At 47.1% G+C, this 15531-nt stretch overlaps 1 protein-coding gene across 5 annotated transcripts in view; it reads right to left on the bottom strand.

The window, feature by feature from the left end:
• The window catches only part of DOT1L (DOT1 like histone lysine methyltransferase), an 84566-nt gene that overhangs the window by 12549 nt on the left and 56486 nt on the right, over positions 1-15531 (bottom strand). For 3 of the 5 annotated variants that reach the window (XM_051639563.1, XM_051639566.1, XM_051639567.1), the window contains exons 16-26: positions 15001-15092; positions 11701-11802; positions 10742-10879; positions 10075-10200; positions 8770-9251; positions 8129-8252; positions 7190-7336; positions 5694-5820; positions 3216-3829; positions 1727-1932; positions 909-973 (exon numbers count right to left, since the gene is read on the bottom strand). In XM_051639563.1, the coding sequence (XP_051495523.1) occupies positions 909-973; positions 1727-1932; positions 3216-3829; positions 5694-5820; positions 7190-7336; positions 8129-8252; positions 8770-9251; positions 10075-10200; positions 10742-10879; positions 11701-11802; positions 15001-15092 (2223 nt within the window). The remainder of the gene's footprint in view (positions 1-908; positions 974-1726; positions 1933-3215; positions 3830-5693; positions 5821-7189; positions 7337-8128; positions 8253-8769; positions 9252-10074; positions 10201-10741; positions 10880-11700; positions 11803-15000; positions 15093-15531) is intronic. The other 2 variants (XM_051639565.1, XM_051639564.1) reach the window with 2 other exon arrangements.

The raw sequence follows: 15531 nt of genomic DNA, 5'->3' as shown, positions 1-15531 counted from the left end.
AATTCTGGAGTGTGAGGGTGGGGAGAGCCTGGCCCAGGTTGCCCAGGGAAGCTGTGGCTGCCCCATCCCTGGCAGTGTTGAAGGGCAGGTTGGATGGGGCTTGGAGCAGCCTGGGCTGGTGGGAGGTGTCCCTGCCCATGCAGGGGGCTGGGACTGGATGATCTTTAAGGTCCTTTCCAACCTTAACATTCTAGGATTCTATAAAAATCAGCATTCACCAAATCTGCTCATTAAGAACAGGGTTTTATCTTCCAGTACCCACCTGTTATCACCCTGTAATTCTATTTCTGATCCTAAGGCAGAAATATTTGTGAAGTCACCTAGAAGTCCTGAAAATTTAGTTTAAGGCTCTGAAAAAGTTTGAGAATGCTGATCTACTTTTTCCTCACCCTTTTTACTACGGATCCATCCCCAAACCCAGTCAGGCCTTTGGTGACCTGTGACTACAGAACTGACCCAAAATTTCTAATTCATCAGCCACCTGTCTTATTTATGGTTTTTCAAAGCTCTGGCAGAACTGCACTTTCACTTGTGCCCTGGGACACGATGAGGGGCAATGGATTCAAACTGGAGCCCAGGAAGTTCCACCTCAAGATGAGGAAGAACTTTCCTGTGAGGGTGACAGAGCCCTGGGACAGGCTGCCCAGAGAGGCTGTGGAGTCTCCTTCTCTGGAGACTTTCCAGAACTGTCTGGATGCCTTTCTGAGTGACCTGCCCTGGTTTTGGTCCTGCTCTGACAGGGGGTTGGACTGGATGATCTCCAGAGGTCCCTTCCAACCTTGACATGCTGTGATCCTGTGATTCAGCAGCACAGAAAAGCTGATGCTGTTTAACAGCTCCAGCCAGTAGTAGTCACCCATTCCTAGATCCAACCCTTCTAACAACCAACCAACATTCCTTACACCTACCATTTTCAACAGTCTTCTGTGGAGATTTGCTTTCCAATGATATTGTTGCAATTTTCCTCTCAATTCTAGTGGGAAAATAAAAAGGTTAGAGCACTCATTGCAGACCTTTTGTTGCACATTTACCCTCAAAACTATCTTCCTCATGTCCACATCTTAGCAGTTGACCAGAGCATAGAAAGACAATGAAACTGGGTTACTAAAGGAACTTAAAAGCATAATAAAATCCCCCACAAGTTTTTAAGTAGAAGCTATTACTGAAATGTTGTTCTTTGTCAAGATCAGTGCATGTTCAGATGATTCCAGTGTTGCTTTTCTTTCACAAGCAGCAGCAGGATAGGATGCTGCTCTCATTTTTATTGTGTTACTTTTGGAACACCTTAAACAAGAAAAAAAATTGCTCCCCACAGGCAAAAGGTGGCAGAGACTTAATTTTCAGAGCAACACATCAGTTTGGGGCAGGAAGTGAAGAATTTTGAATCAAGCTGAAACTGGGATCAAGTGGGAGAGAGATTCTTAGTTAAAGATGAGACACACAGCCTCAGTGCTCCTACAAAGCAATGTAGTAAAAAAATCATCTCTACATTCATTCTTCCAGAGGCCAGACTCTGTCAGCCTTGCCAACACAGCAACAGGAGGTTCCCACATTCAAGTACAACTTTCCCAAATACCTTCCCTGTTCAGAATTTCAGCTGTGTGAGAGGCTTGGCATAAGGGAATCAGTCTCCAAGCAGAGGGAACAAAGAAGCCTTAACACATCCCTCTGAGCATTATCAGCCCTCAGAGAAATCTCCTCCTGAAACCCCTGGCTGTGCATTCACCTGCTGCTATTGTGCTCATCTTCAGATCCTTGCTCTTCATCTGATGTTAGAGGAGAGTAATGGACACCGTTGGTCTGAATGAGGGGCTTTTCCTTTTTCAGCACTGGGGGCTGGTCATTGTCCTGGTAAGGAACAGGAGAGTTCTTCAGGGAGTTTTCAGGAGAGGAAATGGCTGTTATTTCTAAAGGCTGGTTAATGTTATTGACCTGGGCAAGAAGGAAAGAAAGCAGTTACAGATGAGAGCATCCCTTTAGAAACACAGCATCTTTTAAAGGATATTATAAGCAGGCTTATCTTGCTCAGCTTTAGGAGAGGCCAACAGCTTAGCACTGCCATTGTTAACTCCACCACCCTGCATCAGAGCCTGGGATGAAAGCTTTAACATAAACTTGGAGAAGATCTAATTTTCATTCTTCAATTTCATGTTTAAACACAGAAATGAAGTCTCAGGATAATCACAAACTACCACTGTAGGATCACATGAACACAACTTGTATAGCTGGCTTAATTATGCAAGAGCACCATATGCTTCTGGCACTCTAACACTATTTAGTCAATCTGAGTTTAAACTATTTTCAAAATATTTAACCTACAGCTTAAAAATCACTGCAGAAACAAGCTCTTTGTCGTAAGGGAATTGATCATTTTCAAATTACAAATTACAGCAAAGACTCTCCAAAAATGTTCTACCTCCCCAGGAACTTCTTGATAACACTCTGGCCTCTCAGAGGGGCCATTTCCACAAAGCACCTTGTCCTGGTTTGAGCCAGGATGGAGAAAATTTTCTCTTTGCTGATTTTTTTCTCCTTTCAGTGAACTTTTTTAAGCAGCTCCAGTGGACTGATAACAACCAAGGACACTTCTGAAGCTCATGTCTGCAGTTTACCCCTCCATGGGGGAGCAGACTAGACTGAAGGCAGGATCAGCAAATCAGAATATCCCCCTCTCTTAATATTTTCTCTGTGTGGCTTTCAGTGGAGGTTAAGGCATCACAGAAGTCAAGCCTTTGGCTTCCTTTTCCTCTCTTTTTCTGCTTACTGTTGCTTCTATCACCCCCTCTTTGGCTTTTTTTTCTCCATTTTTCTTCACAGCCACATCCAAGGACCCATCCATGCACCCAGACACTCCCCCCTTCAGCTGGGAGTCTGTGGGAGTCACTGGGGGAGGAGGGAGGGGATCGGATGTTGCACATCCCTTTATAAACATATGTATATATTCCCTTTTCACTAATGATTAAAATCAAGTTGTGTCACTTTTCAACCCAGAAAGCCTCTCTCTCATTTTTTTCCTCTCTGTTTCCATACCTTGGGGGAGGATTGAAAGCATTATTGTTACTGGTTTGACTGCCAACTTGGGGGCCAAACCGTAACAACCTTCACCCCATTCTAGTCCCGGCACCCAGAGATGCTAAATCTGCAACACTTGAAGCTTCTTTCTAATACAAAAGAGCAACTCCTCACTTGCTAGAGCTCTTCCTTTTTGCCCTTACCATGGAATTGATGTTGAGGGGTGAACCTGATGGTTGTGTAAAGAGCCCAGACACAGCAGGCAAGGATTTGCGTTTGGGGGAGACCCCGGAGGTCCCGCCGAGGGTCCCGGTGGACGATCTCTTCCGCCGGCCCCGCTTCTTCCCATCCTGCACGTGTGCTTGGCCACAGTCCAGCCGAGTGCTCGTGGGCAGAGGACTGTGCTTGTTGGAAGGGGATTGTTTTACATGTCCTGTATTAGGAGAGATTGTAAAGATGATTCTTCTCTTGGTCTCGTTCTCAGGATCTGAAAACGCTGCATCAGACTGAAGATCCCCCTTTGTTCCTTCGGCAAACATCTTCTGAGCATCTGCATATTGTAAAACCCCTACCAGGCTCTGGGAGGTGCCATTTAACCTGGGGCTTGTTGAGTGCTGGTGTGCAGGGGAGTTTTGCCCAGAGTTCCTTGACTGCATCATTAGCAAAGGATGTTGTGGAGTGGAACTCCGAGACCCTACTGAGTTAAACAGACTCCCAGAGTCGTCCAGAGCTGCCTGATCAACACTATGGTTAAGATGGGCTGGGCTGTTTGTAAGATTTCCATTGACTGCCACGGAGCCAGAAGAATAAGAAAAACCTGTTGAAAGGGAAAGTATACATCATTGCTCCTGCCAAGTGAGAGTTCACAGTGCTAGATTGCTGGGGTGGCTGGGATGGTGTCAGCTCTACCTGGGTTAGATCAGCCAGCGACTGCCCAGCTGCTCTGGACACAGGGCAGTTGAGAAGGTGGCTCTGGGTGCTGATGGCTTCAGCTAGGGGTTAAGGATCTTCACTACTCTTTGGCCAATTTGGGAAAATCCACGTGTTATATGGATATATCCTACACTCCACTAGGTTTTTTTAATGGAAATTCGGGTGGAAGTTTCTTTTGAGCTGTTACGCTTTCTGAAATCAGGGCTCCTCTACTCTCAGCTCCTTCCTATCATCATGGCCAAATTCAGTCCCTTTTCTTCCCAAAAAAGAAGGGACTGTGTCATCTCTACAGCCCACCTCCTTCTCAAAATGAAACAAAAGGCTGTGGCTTAGGGAGTGACAGTTCTTCAAAGAAACTGTGGCAGAAGAATGCCACATGGGAGGAAGCTGGCAAAGGGAATTAAGCATTTGTCTTGGTGTATCATCAGTGGGTTTAGTGCTCTGGGCAAGGCCTTGTCTCTGGGCTGCCTGAATGGAAGGGGTAGAAGGGAACATGGTCTTGGTTTACACCAAGGGTTTTTTATGATTTCTAGAAAACTTGCAGCCAAGCCCTTCTCTGCAGAACAGATGCAAGACAACACAAGGCCCTCGAGGTGGCAAACCTGAAGAACAATGACTCTCTGATGAGGGACCAGCTGTAGGATAGCTTCTGCATGTGAGAACCTCCTGTCCTGATCCACATTTCCATATGCTGAATAGCTCAAGGCCACAGTTTTCACAGAAGAGCAAGTTCAGAAGCAATGTCTGCACTTCAAGGCAGCCCTGTCCTCTCCCATCTGACATTTCTTCCTCCCCAGTTACTGGTGCCTTTACAACTGCTCACGAGGCACCACTGTGACCTGCATCAAGGACCTGATCATCAGCTCCTAGAACAGCCAGGCAAGACCTTGGGTTTGTCCCATTGTGAAGGCAAGAACCTCTTGATCCCCACAGAGGAATCTGCACAAGCAGTTCTTGACTCACACTACAAGGTTCAGGTAAAGCACATCAAAGCTTTTCAGCTGTAAAGGCTTTTACCCCAGAACACACCCGAGCTGCGGGGACATCCTGCCTCAAAACACCCTCATCACCCTCATCCAGGAGTCACCACACATGTTTATTCTGTTGCCTGAATGGCCTGGCAAGAAGTGCCTGGAAAACCCTGAGGAGTGAGCTGGGGGGTGACAGCACGGGGGGGAGAGTGTGACAAGATGGGAGGGGGGGTGTGACAAGACTGGGGGTGACATCTCAGGGGGATGTTGTCATGACACAGCAGGGCACCCACAGCTGCTGTCACGACACAGCAACACACCCACAGGTGCTGTCATGACACAGCAGAGCACCCACAGGTGCTGTCACGACAGGGCAGGGCACCCACAGGTGCTGTCATGACACAGCAACATACCCACAGGTGCTGTCAGGACACTACAGGGCACCCAGAGTTGCTGTCATGACACAGCAGAGCACCCACAGCTGCTGTCACGACACAGCAGAGCACCCAGAGGTGCTGTCATGACACAGCAGAGCACCCACAGCTGCTGTCATGACACAACAGAGCACCCAGAGTTGCTGTCATGACACAGCAGGGAACCCACAGCTGCTGTCATGACACAACAGAGCACCCAGAGTTGCTGTCATGACACAGCAGGGCACCCACAGCTGCTGTCATGACACAGCAGAGCACCCAGAGGTGCTGTCACGACACAGCAGGGCACCCACAGCTGCTGTCACGACAGGGCAGGGCACCGTCGCAGAGGGGAGGCCGTTACCTGAGGTAGCCAAAGCCAGTGGCTTGTTTCCAGCAGCATTGCTTACACCATTATGAGAACTAGCACCAATCTGCTTTTCAAGTGTCGAGGAGTCTCTACTCTGATGAACTGGGCTAGGTGTGCTTCTCTGGGGGGAGAGAAACAGGTGGTTTAGTACAGGGAACACACTCAAAAGTTGAAATAAAATTCACATGCATTAGATGATCTACCAAGGGAAGTGGCTCTGCTTCCTAAATAACCTAGATTTTGCTGCTTGGTTTGAGAAAAAAACCATAGATCAGCATGTTATGGGACAAAAATAAATAGTGATTAATTATACTGCCATAGGAGCTGGCACAGAGCAGGTATCACACAGAGGGGGGAGAAAGGCTCCTTGTCCCAGGGAGCTGAGACTCAGGACAGAGCTACAGGCAGAGAGTGAACACCTTGGTCCACTGTTCCAGGCAGCCACACAGGACACAAATGGTTCCATGGTGTCCCCAACCTGTGCACAGAAAGCTCCCCAAAGTGAAGGTGAAATGCACCAGGCTGTGTGCTCTGCTACACCGAGGGTACAGCCACCAAGTGGTGTTTGCCCAAACAGGCAGAACAGCTGTGGTGGCCTGAATAAACCCTGTGCTGAAGTGAGGGACCATCCTGAGCATCCTCTCTGAGGACACACAAGTGCTTGGGGCTGGGCAGACTGTGGTTCTGCTACAACCAAACGTCTACAGCTGGGAAAAGATAATGGATGCAAAACTCTGAAACATCTCCAGCTTTCCAAACATGGGACTGTCAGGCAGGCATTTGAGGGGGATTCTAAATTCACAGCTCCCATGTGAGAGCAGCAAATGCTTCTCAGTTCTCTACTGCAGCACTTTTGTGACAAACACTTGGGAGAATCTGGACCAGGCTTTTTTAAACTCCTCTGCCACTGAGAGCAGCATGTGTAGCAAATTAGGCACAGCACAAGCATGGACTTCTCAGGGTTTCAAAAAGGAGATGGCCCCAAAAGTTCTCCAGTTGCTCTGCTGCTCCAGAGGAGTCACTCACACATTAGATTTCAGCCTCAAAGGTGCTACCTGAGTTGACCCTACACATCTTTGTGATAAAGAGGGACAATTTGAGATGACCTCACTGAGGCAAAACAATTTATCCCCCAAGGTCATGTAAGATGACAGGGGCTAAGAACAAACTGACATGTGTCATTCTCTGCTTTCACTGCCACAAACTCTTGGACTCTGCAGCTCTTCCACCCAGCCAGATGTTTAAGACCAGGCTCTCTTGAGGCATGTGCTTTCCTTTCCTTCCTGACTGAAACCACCACCCCACAGACCCAGGAGGAAACATCTACAGAACAACTAAGAGCCAAGAGGATGCATCCCAACAGCAGCTTCCCCCAAAGCATCAGACACTGGAGATTAGCAGCCCACTAAGGATTTTGGGTGCTAAACACCCCATTACTGCCCAGGGTGATTTTGGTTAGGGATGGAAAGTGTTGACAATCCCTTACTCACCACCTTCTCAACACGGCTAGGTAGGACTACGCTGGCCAGAGGGATACTAACAGGGAGTTTATTGGGCTGCACTGTGCTGAGAGGAATACTGATAGGTAGGCTGGTGATAGTTTCTCCATTACTCACAGAGGTTCTCTCTCTCAAAACCTGTAAAGACAAAAAAGAAAACCAAGTTCTTAACTGCACTGCGTGCTGTGACCGAAAAGACTTTTTTCACTCATGGTAACCTGCTCATTTCTATTTTGTGTCCCTACCTTCCCTCCCCCCCCCTTTCTTTTTTTAAAGAATTACATATTTAGGAGTGATGACTATGCAGCAGACAGGGCATGCCCAGAACAGCTCTGCTACCAGCACAGATTTACTGGAACAGCAATATCCAACAGCACAGAAATATATAATTTAAAGCTACTGCTGGCCCCAAGCATGAGGAAAAGGATGCCTTAGGCAAGCTCATTATCTAGTGTCTTTGTTAGAGCTCTGTGAAAAGCACTCAACAGAATTCTTATCTTGAGGCCCCCTGCATACAGAAGATGTAGTGGCCAGAAATATTTCCATGGTAACCTCCTGTTGGAGGGCACCTGCTTGCTCTGAAACGAGCACCAATATGATTCATGGCTGGATCAATTATGTGGACAATTTTTTGTTATTTTTAGCTATGAAAGAACCTACTTTTCAAGTCTGAGCAGACACACACCAGATGAAAAAGAGGTCCCACTGCATTACTGGCACAGTTCACATGCAACTGAGAGGCAAGCACATCTCCCACGAGCACAGTACTCTCTCCATCTACCTTGTTTTGCTGTTCCACACCTGCTGTATTTTGTGTTATGCCAAACTGACCACACAAAGGAGCATGCCTGCATCCTCTAGTTTGGCCAGTTTTTCCATTGTTCTAACAGGTGCAACATCTCTGCCCTGGAGCACAAGCAGGTCTCTCACCTTCTCGCCTGCCATTGGTAAGGCCGCTGGGGAAGAGGGCCGAGTTTCCTGAGGACTCAGCTTTATGCCATTTGAAATACCAGGGCTTGGATAAGTAAGGCCATTCTCTTTGACATGGTCAGCTCTGGAACAGAGGTGTGGGATTGTTAGAGCATAAAAGCAAACTGATTTTCTTTTGCAAGGAATTCCTGTACCAAACCCAAGGCACTTTATGTACCCAATCACCTGTCAATGCTGACAAGGGGTAATGGTCTTAAACTGAAAGAGGGAGATTTAGGTGAGACATCAGGAAGAAATTCTTCACCATGAGGGTAGAAAGGGACTGCAACAGGTTGTCCAGGGAGGTTGTGGAAGTCCCATCCCTGGAGGTGTTCAAGGGCAGGTTGGATGAGGCTTGTGCAGCCTGGTCTGGTGGGAGGTGTCCCTGCTTATGGCAGGGAAGTTGGAGCTTGATGATCTTTAAGGTCCTTTCCAACCCAAACCATTCTATGATTCCATTATTTTCTTGACACAAACTTTTTACAAGTGTATAAAACTCCATTTTAAAAAATATTTTTCCATGATCCCAATAAGCCACTATTGTTAAAAACCAGCAACAGCATCACCCCTCCTGCTCCCTCCCAGGAAATGATGGGTCTCACCTCTGTATCTCATTAGTTGTTGCTTTTCCATTGACTGCATGGTCTTGATTCAAGTGTCTCCTTAGTGCTATTTTAGCTGGGGAAAACCTGGTGTAGTCAGGTAAGGACAAGCTTGTCATCTTGTCACCCTTCTGTCTGCTGCTGTGGTTTGGGGTACATGGAACTATTTCTTGGTCCAGGTGAGAGGTCGTGTACTGAGGGGTGTTCTGCTTGGAAGAGGGCCTGCTGAAAGTGTTATGAATTTCATAGGGTGTAGCATGGCCATTCATGGACAGTTCAGGGCTCATGCCATTCATGTGGGGCAGAGGAAACTTGGAGCATTCAAGCTCCAGCTGGAACCTGCTGTGATCAGCCTCAGGATCACGGCTCAGATGGTTTTTATTGCGTAGCTGAACGGACAGTGACTCCTCAGAGGGCGTGTAGGACTTCAGCTGCAGGAGCTCCTGCTGTCTTTGACTCTTCTCAAGTTCCACAATACTGATCTTTAAAAGAAAGAGAAAGGCCACGATTAAAGACCACACTTAACAACTCTATCACATGATGGAGTTTGGTGTTGATATGCTTCTCAGGAAAAGTGGTCCCATTTCTGGGAAAAGTGCAGAACAATTGACCCACCATTTGGGAAACAAATTTCAATGTGCTGCTCTGAGCCTGAGACCAAAAGGCAGAGGTAAGAGGAATGGCTCAGAGACTCTTGGGAAGCATCTTTCAGATCTTTAAAGCAAACAAAGTATCTCCAACTTATCTAGGGAGCAGGGAGTAACTCAACACTGCCAGCTATTGAAGGGAACAGTCACTCCGTGTCAAGGCATCCAGCAAAAAGCTGGACTGGCTCTAGTGCTGATCTCTCAGGGAAACAGAAGTTCTTCAGTCACAAGAGTTTAATTTCTTTTCACTATGGCAAGTGACATTCTGTGGGATCTGATTCCTGAATCCAGGCATCAGAGCACACAGAAGACATTCCCATGAAGCCACATATGCAAACAGGCAGGACCCTTCTTTCCACCAGGACAGAACTGTATGTCCTGATAAACCAGGATTCCTTCTTCCACAGCATTACCAAGAAATCATCCCATTGTATCTACTTCCTTTAAAAGTCATCCACATCCTTATTCTTTCAAGTTTACTAAAACTCTTTAATAAAAAGATTAGTGGCCAGGGATGTGGAGAGGGGGAAAGGTGGAGGAGAAAAACCAGCCATCTCACTTACTCTCTAACATCATATTTTACCAAATACCTTTAACTGGCCCATTACCCAAGAGCAACCCCAAGTTGGTGACTCTGGGTTTGTTTCTTGCTCTTTACCTGCAATTCCAAACAGTGCTTTTGTTTCTCAGAAATCTGATTCTTCAGTGCCTGCTTCTCTTTCAGCAGGTTCTCCAGTGACAATGTTGACCAATCCAGCTTCAGTTCTTCACACCGTGCCTTAAGCTGCAAAGACACAGGTTAAAGAGACCAAAAGAACCTTCCACCACCTCACACCACCCAAGGTGCAAGCTGAAAGTCATGCACCTCTTAGCTGGACATGTGCAAGAAGCTTCTTAGCCCACACAAAAATCCTCTCAGCTTAAGCCAAACGCCACCAAATTGGTCCTGTGGTTACCAGATAACATGGCAGGAGATGGCCTGGTTCTTTCTAAAACCAGTGTTATCATCCAGCCTCCCTAACCACTTCCACATCCAGATTTCCTCCTCCTCCTCTGCCTTAACAGTTTGAGTTACCAAGATGAAGAACACAAGAGTCAGGGCTACCACAAAGCAAGCACTCTGCAGATTCCTGGCCAGCACCAAGTGCACATACAGGTGCAAAGCTGCTCCTGGGACACAGCTGAGGCCAGAGCCAACTGTCACCTCAGCATTTCCTCCCATCATCCAAGATACCTTGAAGGCAGGGGCAGCCTTTAGCTCCTGACCTGTCCTCCTTACATAAATGGGAGCATCACCCTGCTCCTCAGCCCCCAGTTGTACACACCAGCTGCAGGCTCTGATTCCTGAGCTCGCTGTTGTCCTTCTCCAGCTGCTTTGTCTGTTCTTTCAGTTGCTGATTGTGAGCAGAGATTTCCTTCTGAGCCTGAATCAGGTCGTTGTACGTCAGAGCTTTAACTCCCAACTACAAGATGAAGAGGAGAAAAGAGAGCATTCAAAAAAGGTGTTGACACCCTAATTCCAGATGACTGCCACATCCAGAAGTGTTACTGAGGAGATCTGCTCAGCTTATGTGGCTCACAGGGTCACCAGCATTCTCCAAGGCACTTTGTCATTGCTGGGGGATAAACAGGGAGGACAAAAGTACCTCACACTTGGAGCTGCTGCTTCAGGAATTCAACTTTAAAACTGATATTTAGTTTCTTGCCAGCCAGAAGAAATTCATTAGCATGAGGGTGGTGAGAGCCTGGCCCAGGTTGCCCAGGGAAGCTGTGGCTGCCCCATCCCTGGCAGTGTTGAAGGGCAGGTTGGATGGGGCTTGGAGCAACCTGGGCTGGTGGGAGGTGTCCCTGCCCGTGCAGGGGGTTGGAAGCAGATGATCTTTAAGATCCCTTCCAACCCAAACCATTCTGGGATTCTATGAGGATGATAAGATTCTATGAAAAGATGGCTATTTTTGTAGAGAGCCACCACATTTCCTTCTGTGCTCCTGAAGTTCCACTGGCAACACAGAGTCTGTTCAACCAGGAGGGGATGAATCCTTCACTGACCACCAGTGTTTGTGGTCTGCCACCCCCTCCCCTTGGACACAGAGTGGCACACAACCACCTCAACAACAAAAACACAACATAGCCCAAGGGTGATACAGAATCCACATCATTTAGGACAATCTTCTGCAAAACAGAAGCTGAAGATCTGACATTTCTCTGGTCTTAACTTATTTTTATCCAAACTCTTTGCATGCAGATGACTAAGAAGTATCCACTTCCAGCAGAGCAGGGTTACCTCATCAAGTTTCTGCTGAAAAAGACGTTTGATTTCCTCTTTCTGTGCCTGGCAGTGGGTGAACAACTGCTGTGCTGTCCCCAGTAGCTGAGCATTCTTTTCCTGGAAGAGGGAAAAGTGAGAAAAATCCACTTTCAGCACCAAATGCAACAGGGTCCATCTCAGTAAGAAACTCACATCTAGTTTGTGTAGCAAGCTGGGAGGGAATTTGAGCTCAGAGGGGATATGTGTGAACTATTCCAGCTCTGTCCCAGACTTCTGTGAGCCTGTGTTTGTCAGTGTTCAACACCTGGGGAAGTTAAACAAGCTGAAAAAGAGTTTTTAACTAGTTTTTACTGCTATGTGGTAAAATATAATCAGGACAGCCTTAAAGATTCGGGTTTTTTTATCCTCCTAGCACACTGTAAAGAAGTAATACATCCTACAGAGCAGAAATGGAACTGGAAAAGATGATCTGTATGAAATCTGTTACTAAAGTGGGAACAGAATCTGAATCTCCAGAGTCTCAGTTCAGTTTTCCTACACAACAGTCACGGAAGACACGCAGTAAATGAAAATACACTGTGGGGGAGGTAGGAGGAAAGTCATAAATAAGCCAAACCACTTGTACTTCTAATGCCAAAATCACTTAGGCAGGCCACCCCAACCTTCCCCTCACAGAACACTTCCTGCCCAAAACATTCCTTTACTGGATACTTGCTTACTCATGTCATGGTCATGCACGATGTGAGCAGCAAAGGGCACAGACAGGACTGGCTCAGGAGTCTCATTTATCCAGTTCCCAATGGAAAGATGAGAGCAGCAAGAAGAGCAGGCTCTGGAGACTGCACCTCCCTCCAGCTTTTGCTGCTGAGGCCAAATAGGAATCACACAGCAACTGAGCCATCACTCTGGGGAAGTGGAAGCCAAAGGCAAAACGCATCTTGAACTTCCAAGCAACCCACTCACGAAGTGAAGCAGCAGGCCTGGCATGTTCTACACGTGTGAGAAAACCCAGGGCCTGGCATCAGCTCCTGCTGCTGCTCATGCCAAGGACTTGGGAAAAGGGTTGAGTCACTGCACTGCTGAACCTACTGCCACAGGGGACGCTGAAAAAATCCTTCCTGCTTCCACAACCATCACTCCATTCAGCCTTTACAAGGAGTGGAGGAGCTGACAGCTCCATCTAAGGGTGATCTGATGAACATGCAGCTCCCAGCACCTTGTTTATTTTAAAATCCTACTACAGAAATGTTTTCCTTGCACTTTAAAAAAAAAAAAAAAAAAAAAAAAAAAAGCTTTTCATTGAAAAATCCAGGAAGTTCTACCTCTGGTGAAGCTTAACTTGCCAGGTTCTCAGTGTAACCATTCATTTAAAAATATTCTCATCCTGAATTCTCTCATTTTAATGTCTCAAAGGATGAAACAGATGCCAGACACCACCACCAAGTGATTACTTTTCCACACTCCCCATTTATACTTGCAGTGCTCAGCACAAGACCTGCACCCTGTCATTTCTCCTGCTATTTTCTGTGCAAGGAGGTAAATTCACTTCATGCTGACTTCCCTGACAAGCACAGGACAAGCAGGAAAATATGCTGCTTCAGGAAAAAAATCCATATTCAAAGTGCTGTTTGCTGTGAAAATAAAGGGAAAGAACTGCAGAAAAATGGTTTGCATGAACAGCACTTCAGTGTCAACAGTGTCTCAGTAATAAGAAGCACCTAATAATGGAGCAGCTCTGGAAGACAGGCTGGGAGAGTTGGGGTGTTCAGCCTGGAGAAGAGAAGGCTCCAGGGAGACCTTAGAGCACCTGCCAGTGCCTGAAGGGGCTCCAGGAAAGCTGAGGAGGGACTTGGGACAAGGGCAGGGAGGGAGAGGACAAGGGGGGATGGATGAAAACTGGAAGAGGGAGATTGAGGTGAGACATGAGGAGGAGATTCTGGAGTGTGAGGGTGGTGAGAGCCTGGCCCAGGTTGCCCAGGGAAGCTGTGGCTGCCCCATCCCTGGCAGTGTTGAAGGGCAGGTTGGATGGGGCTTGGAGCAACCTGGGCTGGTGGGAAGTGTCCTTGCCCATGCAGGGGGGTTGGAACTAGATGATCTTTAAACTCCCTTCCCACCCACACTATTTTAATGATTCTATGATAAGTGGGGTGGCACAAGTTAGCCTCTCTCATCTGGAAAAACAGTTCCTATTATGGAAAACCCCATGTCACAATGCTACAGCTTTATGCTGACATTTCCATCACAAAGGCCTCAGAGAAAAGGAAAGCTTCCACAGGAGCTACCAAAAGCTGGAATGGACCAGGAGTTACAAAATATGGCTGAGCTCTGTGGGGAGAAGTTCATGCACAGAAGTAGCACCACACAGTCTCCCTCATCAGGATTAATTTCTAAAGCAATTAAATTATTCACAACTGAGGAAGACAAGAAGAAAAGATGTTTAGCTGGTAAATCTCCTCCCTCTGCTGGGGAGATGGTTCCATAGCAGAGGAAAATGTCACACTTGGAGCTGCAAGGTTTTCTTGCCCTTCCATGTGTTTCAACACACAACTTGCTTAATTGACACTTTGCCCTCCAGTGCAACCTTAACATATTAAGATTATCAATACTAAGGCTGCTTCATTAAGTCTCTTCCATTAGTAGTGACAGTTTGGATTTTTTTAACCCCATCCTTCAATTTGTTACAAGTTTAATGAGCCATCCTGATGCTAGAGAACTCCATTCATCCAGGCTCTCCTCGAGTGGCAAAAGAACAGTGGGACAAAAAGGCAGAATATTCACTTGTGTGTAATGAGGATTGTCTTCAAAACACACAGCTATTCATTTGTTGGAGCTGAAAGATCCCATGAAGGGAGATCCTGCTAAGTGGAGGGCAGGAATGTGTTCAGAATGCTGGAGGGGTTGACCAGCACCTCTTGCTCCTGTGACCCATGAGACTTTCAGAAGAGAGAAGCAGCTGCCAGTCCCAAATGGGAGAAAAGGACTGGGCTGGTGACAGCAGCTCCCTGCAAAGGGGTCACAGCCTCATATCACAGGGAAAAACAGAGATGGTGAAGTAAGACCTACAAAGTGGAGAGGCAACCAGAGGGAGGTGAGTCTCTCCCAGTTTGCAAACGAGAAATTGAAGCACCAAGACTGACCAAAGGAGCAAGCAAATCCCCAGGTACAGGCACTCTTGCTCTGCTAGAGTCTTCATCATTGGCCTGGTGCAGCACTGGGGTCAAGTGCAGACAGTTCCAACCTCCAGCTTTTTTTCCCCACATCCCAGTGTCTGGTAGTCTGGCAATTTGGTTTAGAAATGTTAGAAATGACACCTACCTTCTCCTGCTCCAGCAACTGTTGGAGACTTGCTTTATACTGTGGAGTTTTCATGTATGCCATGAACTGCATGTACTGGATCTTGAAAGAGTCTGCAAAACAAATAAGGAGATGATACATTTCAAGTGAGAGAAGGTGCAATGCTCCTACTCAAGGATGGTTTTCAAGTGGAAGAGGGGAGATTTAGATTGGACATTGGGAGGAAGTTCTTCAGTTTGAGGGTGGTGAGACACAGGCCCAAGTTTTGGAAGCTGTGGCTGCCCCATCCCTGGCAGTGTTGAAGGGCAGGTTGGATGGGGCTTGGAGCAGCCTGGGCTGGTGGGAGGTGTCCCTGTCCATGCAGGGGGTTGGGACTGGATGGGCGTTAAGGTCCCTTCCAACTCAAACCATTCCATGATGCTGTGATTCTACTTATTCTCCCTTGACACTTCTCCCCACTTTGCTCTCTCTTGCTTTTTATTTGGAGTGTCAGACCAAGCTATTAAGGCTCAATTTAGAGCATGCTGAAAAATCCATCTTCTGTTGGAAACT

Source organism: Apus apus, chromosome 24 (assembly GCF_020740795.1).
Source record: "Apus apus isolate bApuApu2 chromosome 24, bApuApu2.pri.cur, whole genome shotgun sequence".
Taxonomy (NCBI): Eukaryota; Metazoa; Chordata; class Aves; order Apodiformes; family Apodidae; genus Apus; species Apus apus.
The sequence above is the reverse complement of the archived record's forward strand: the minus strand, read 5'-3'. Positions and strand labels throughout refer to the sequence as shown.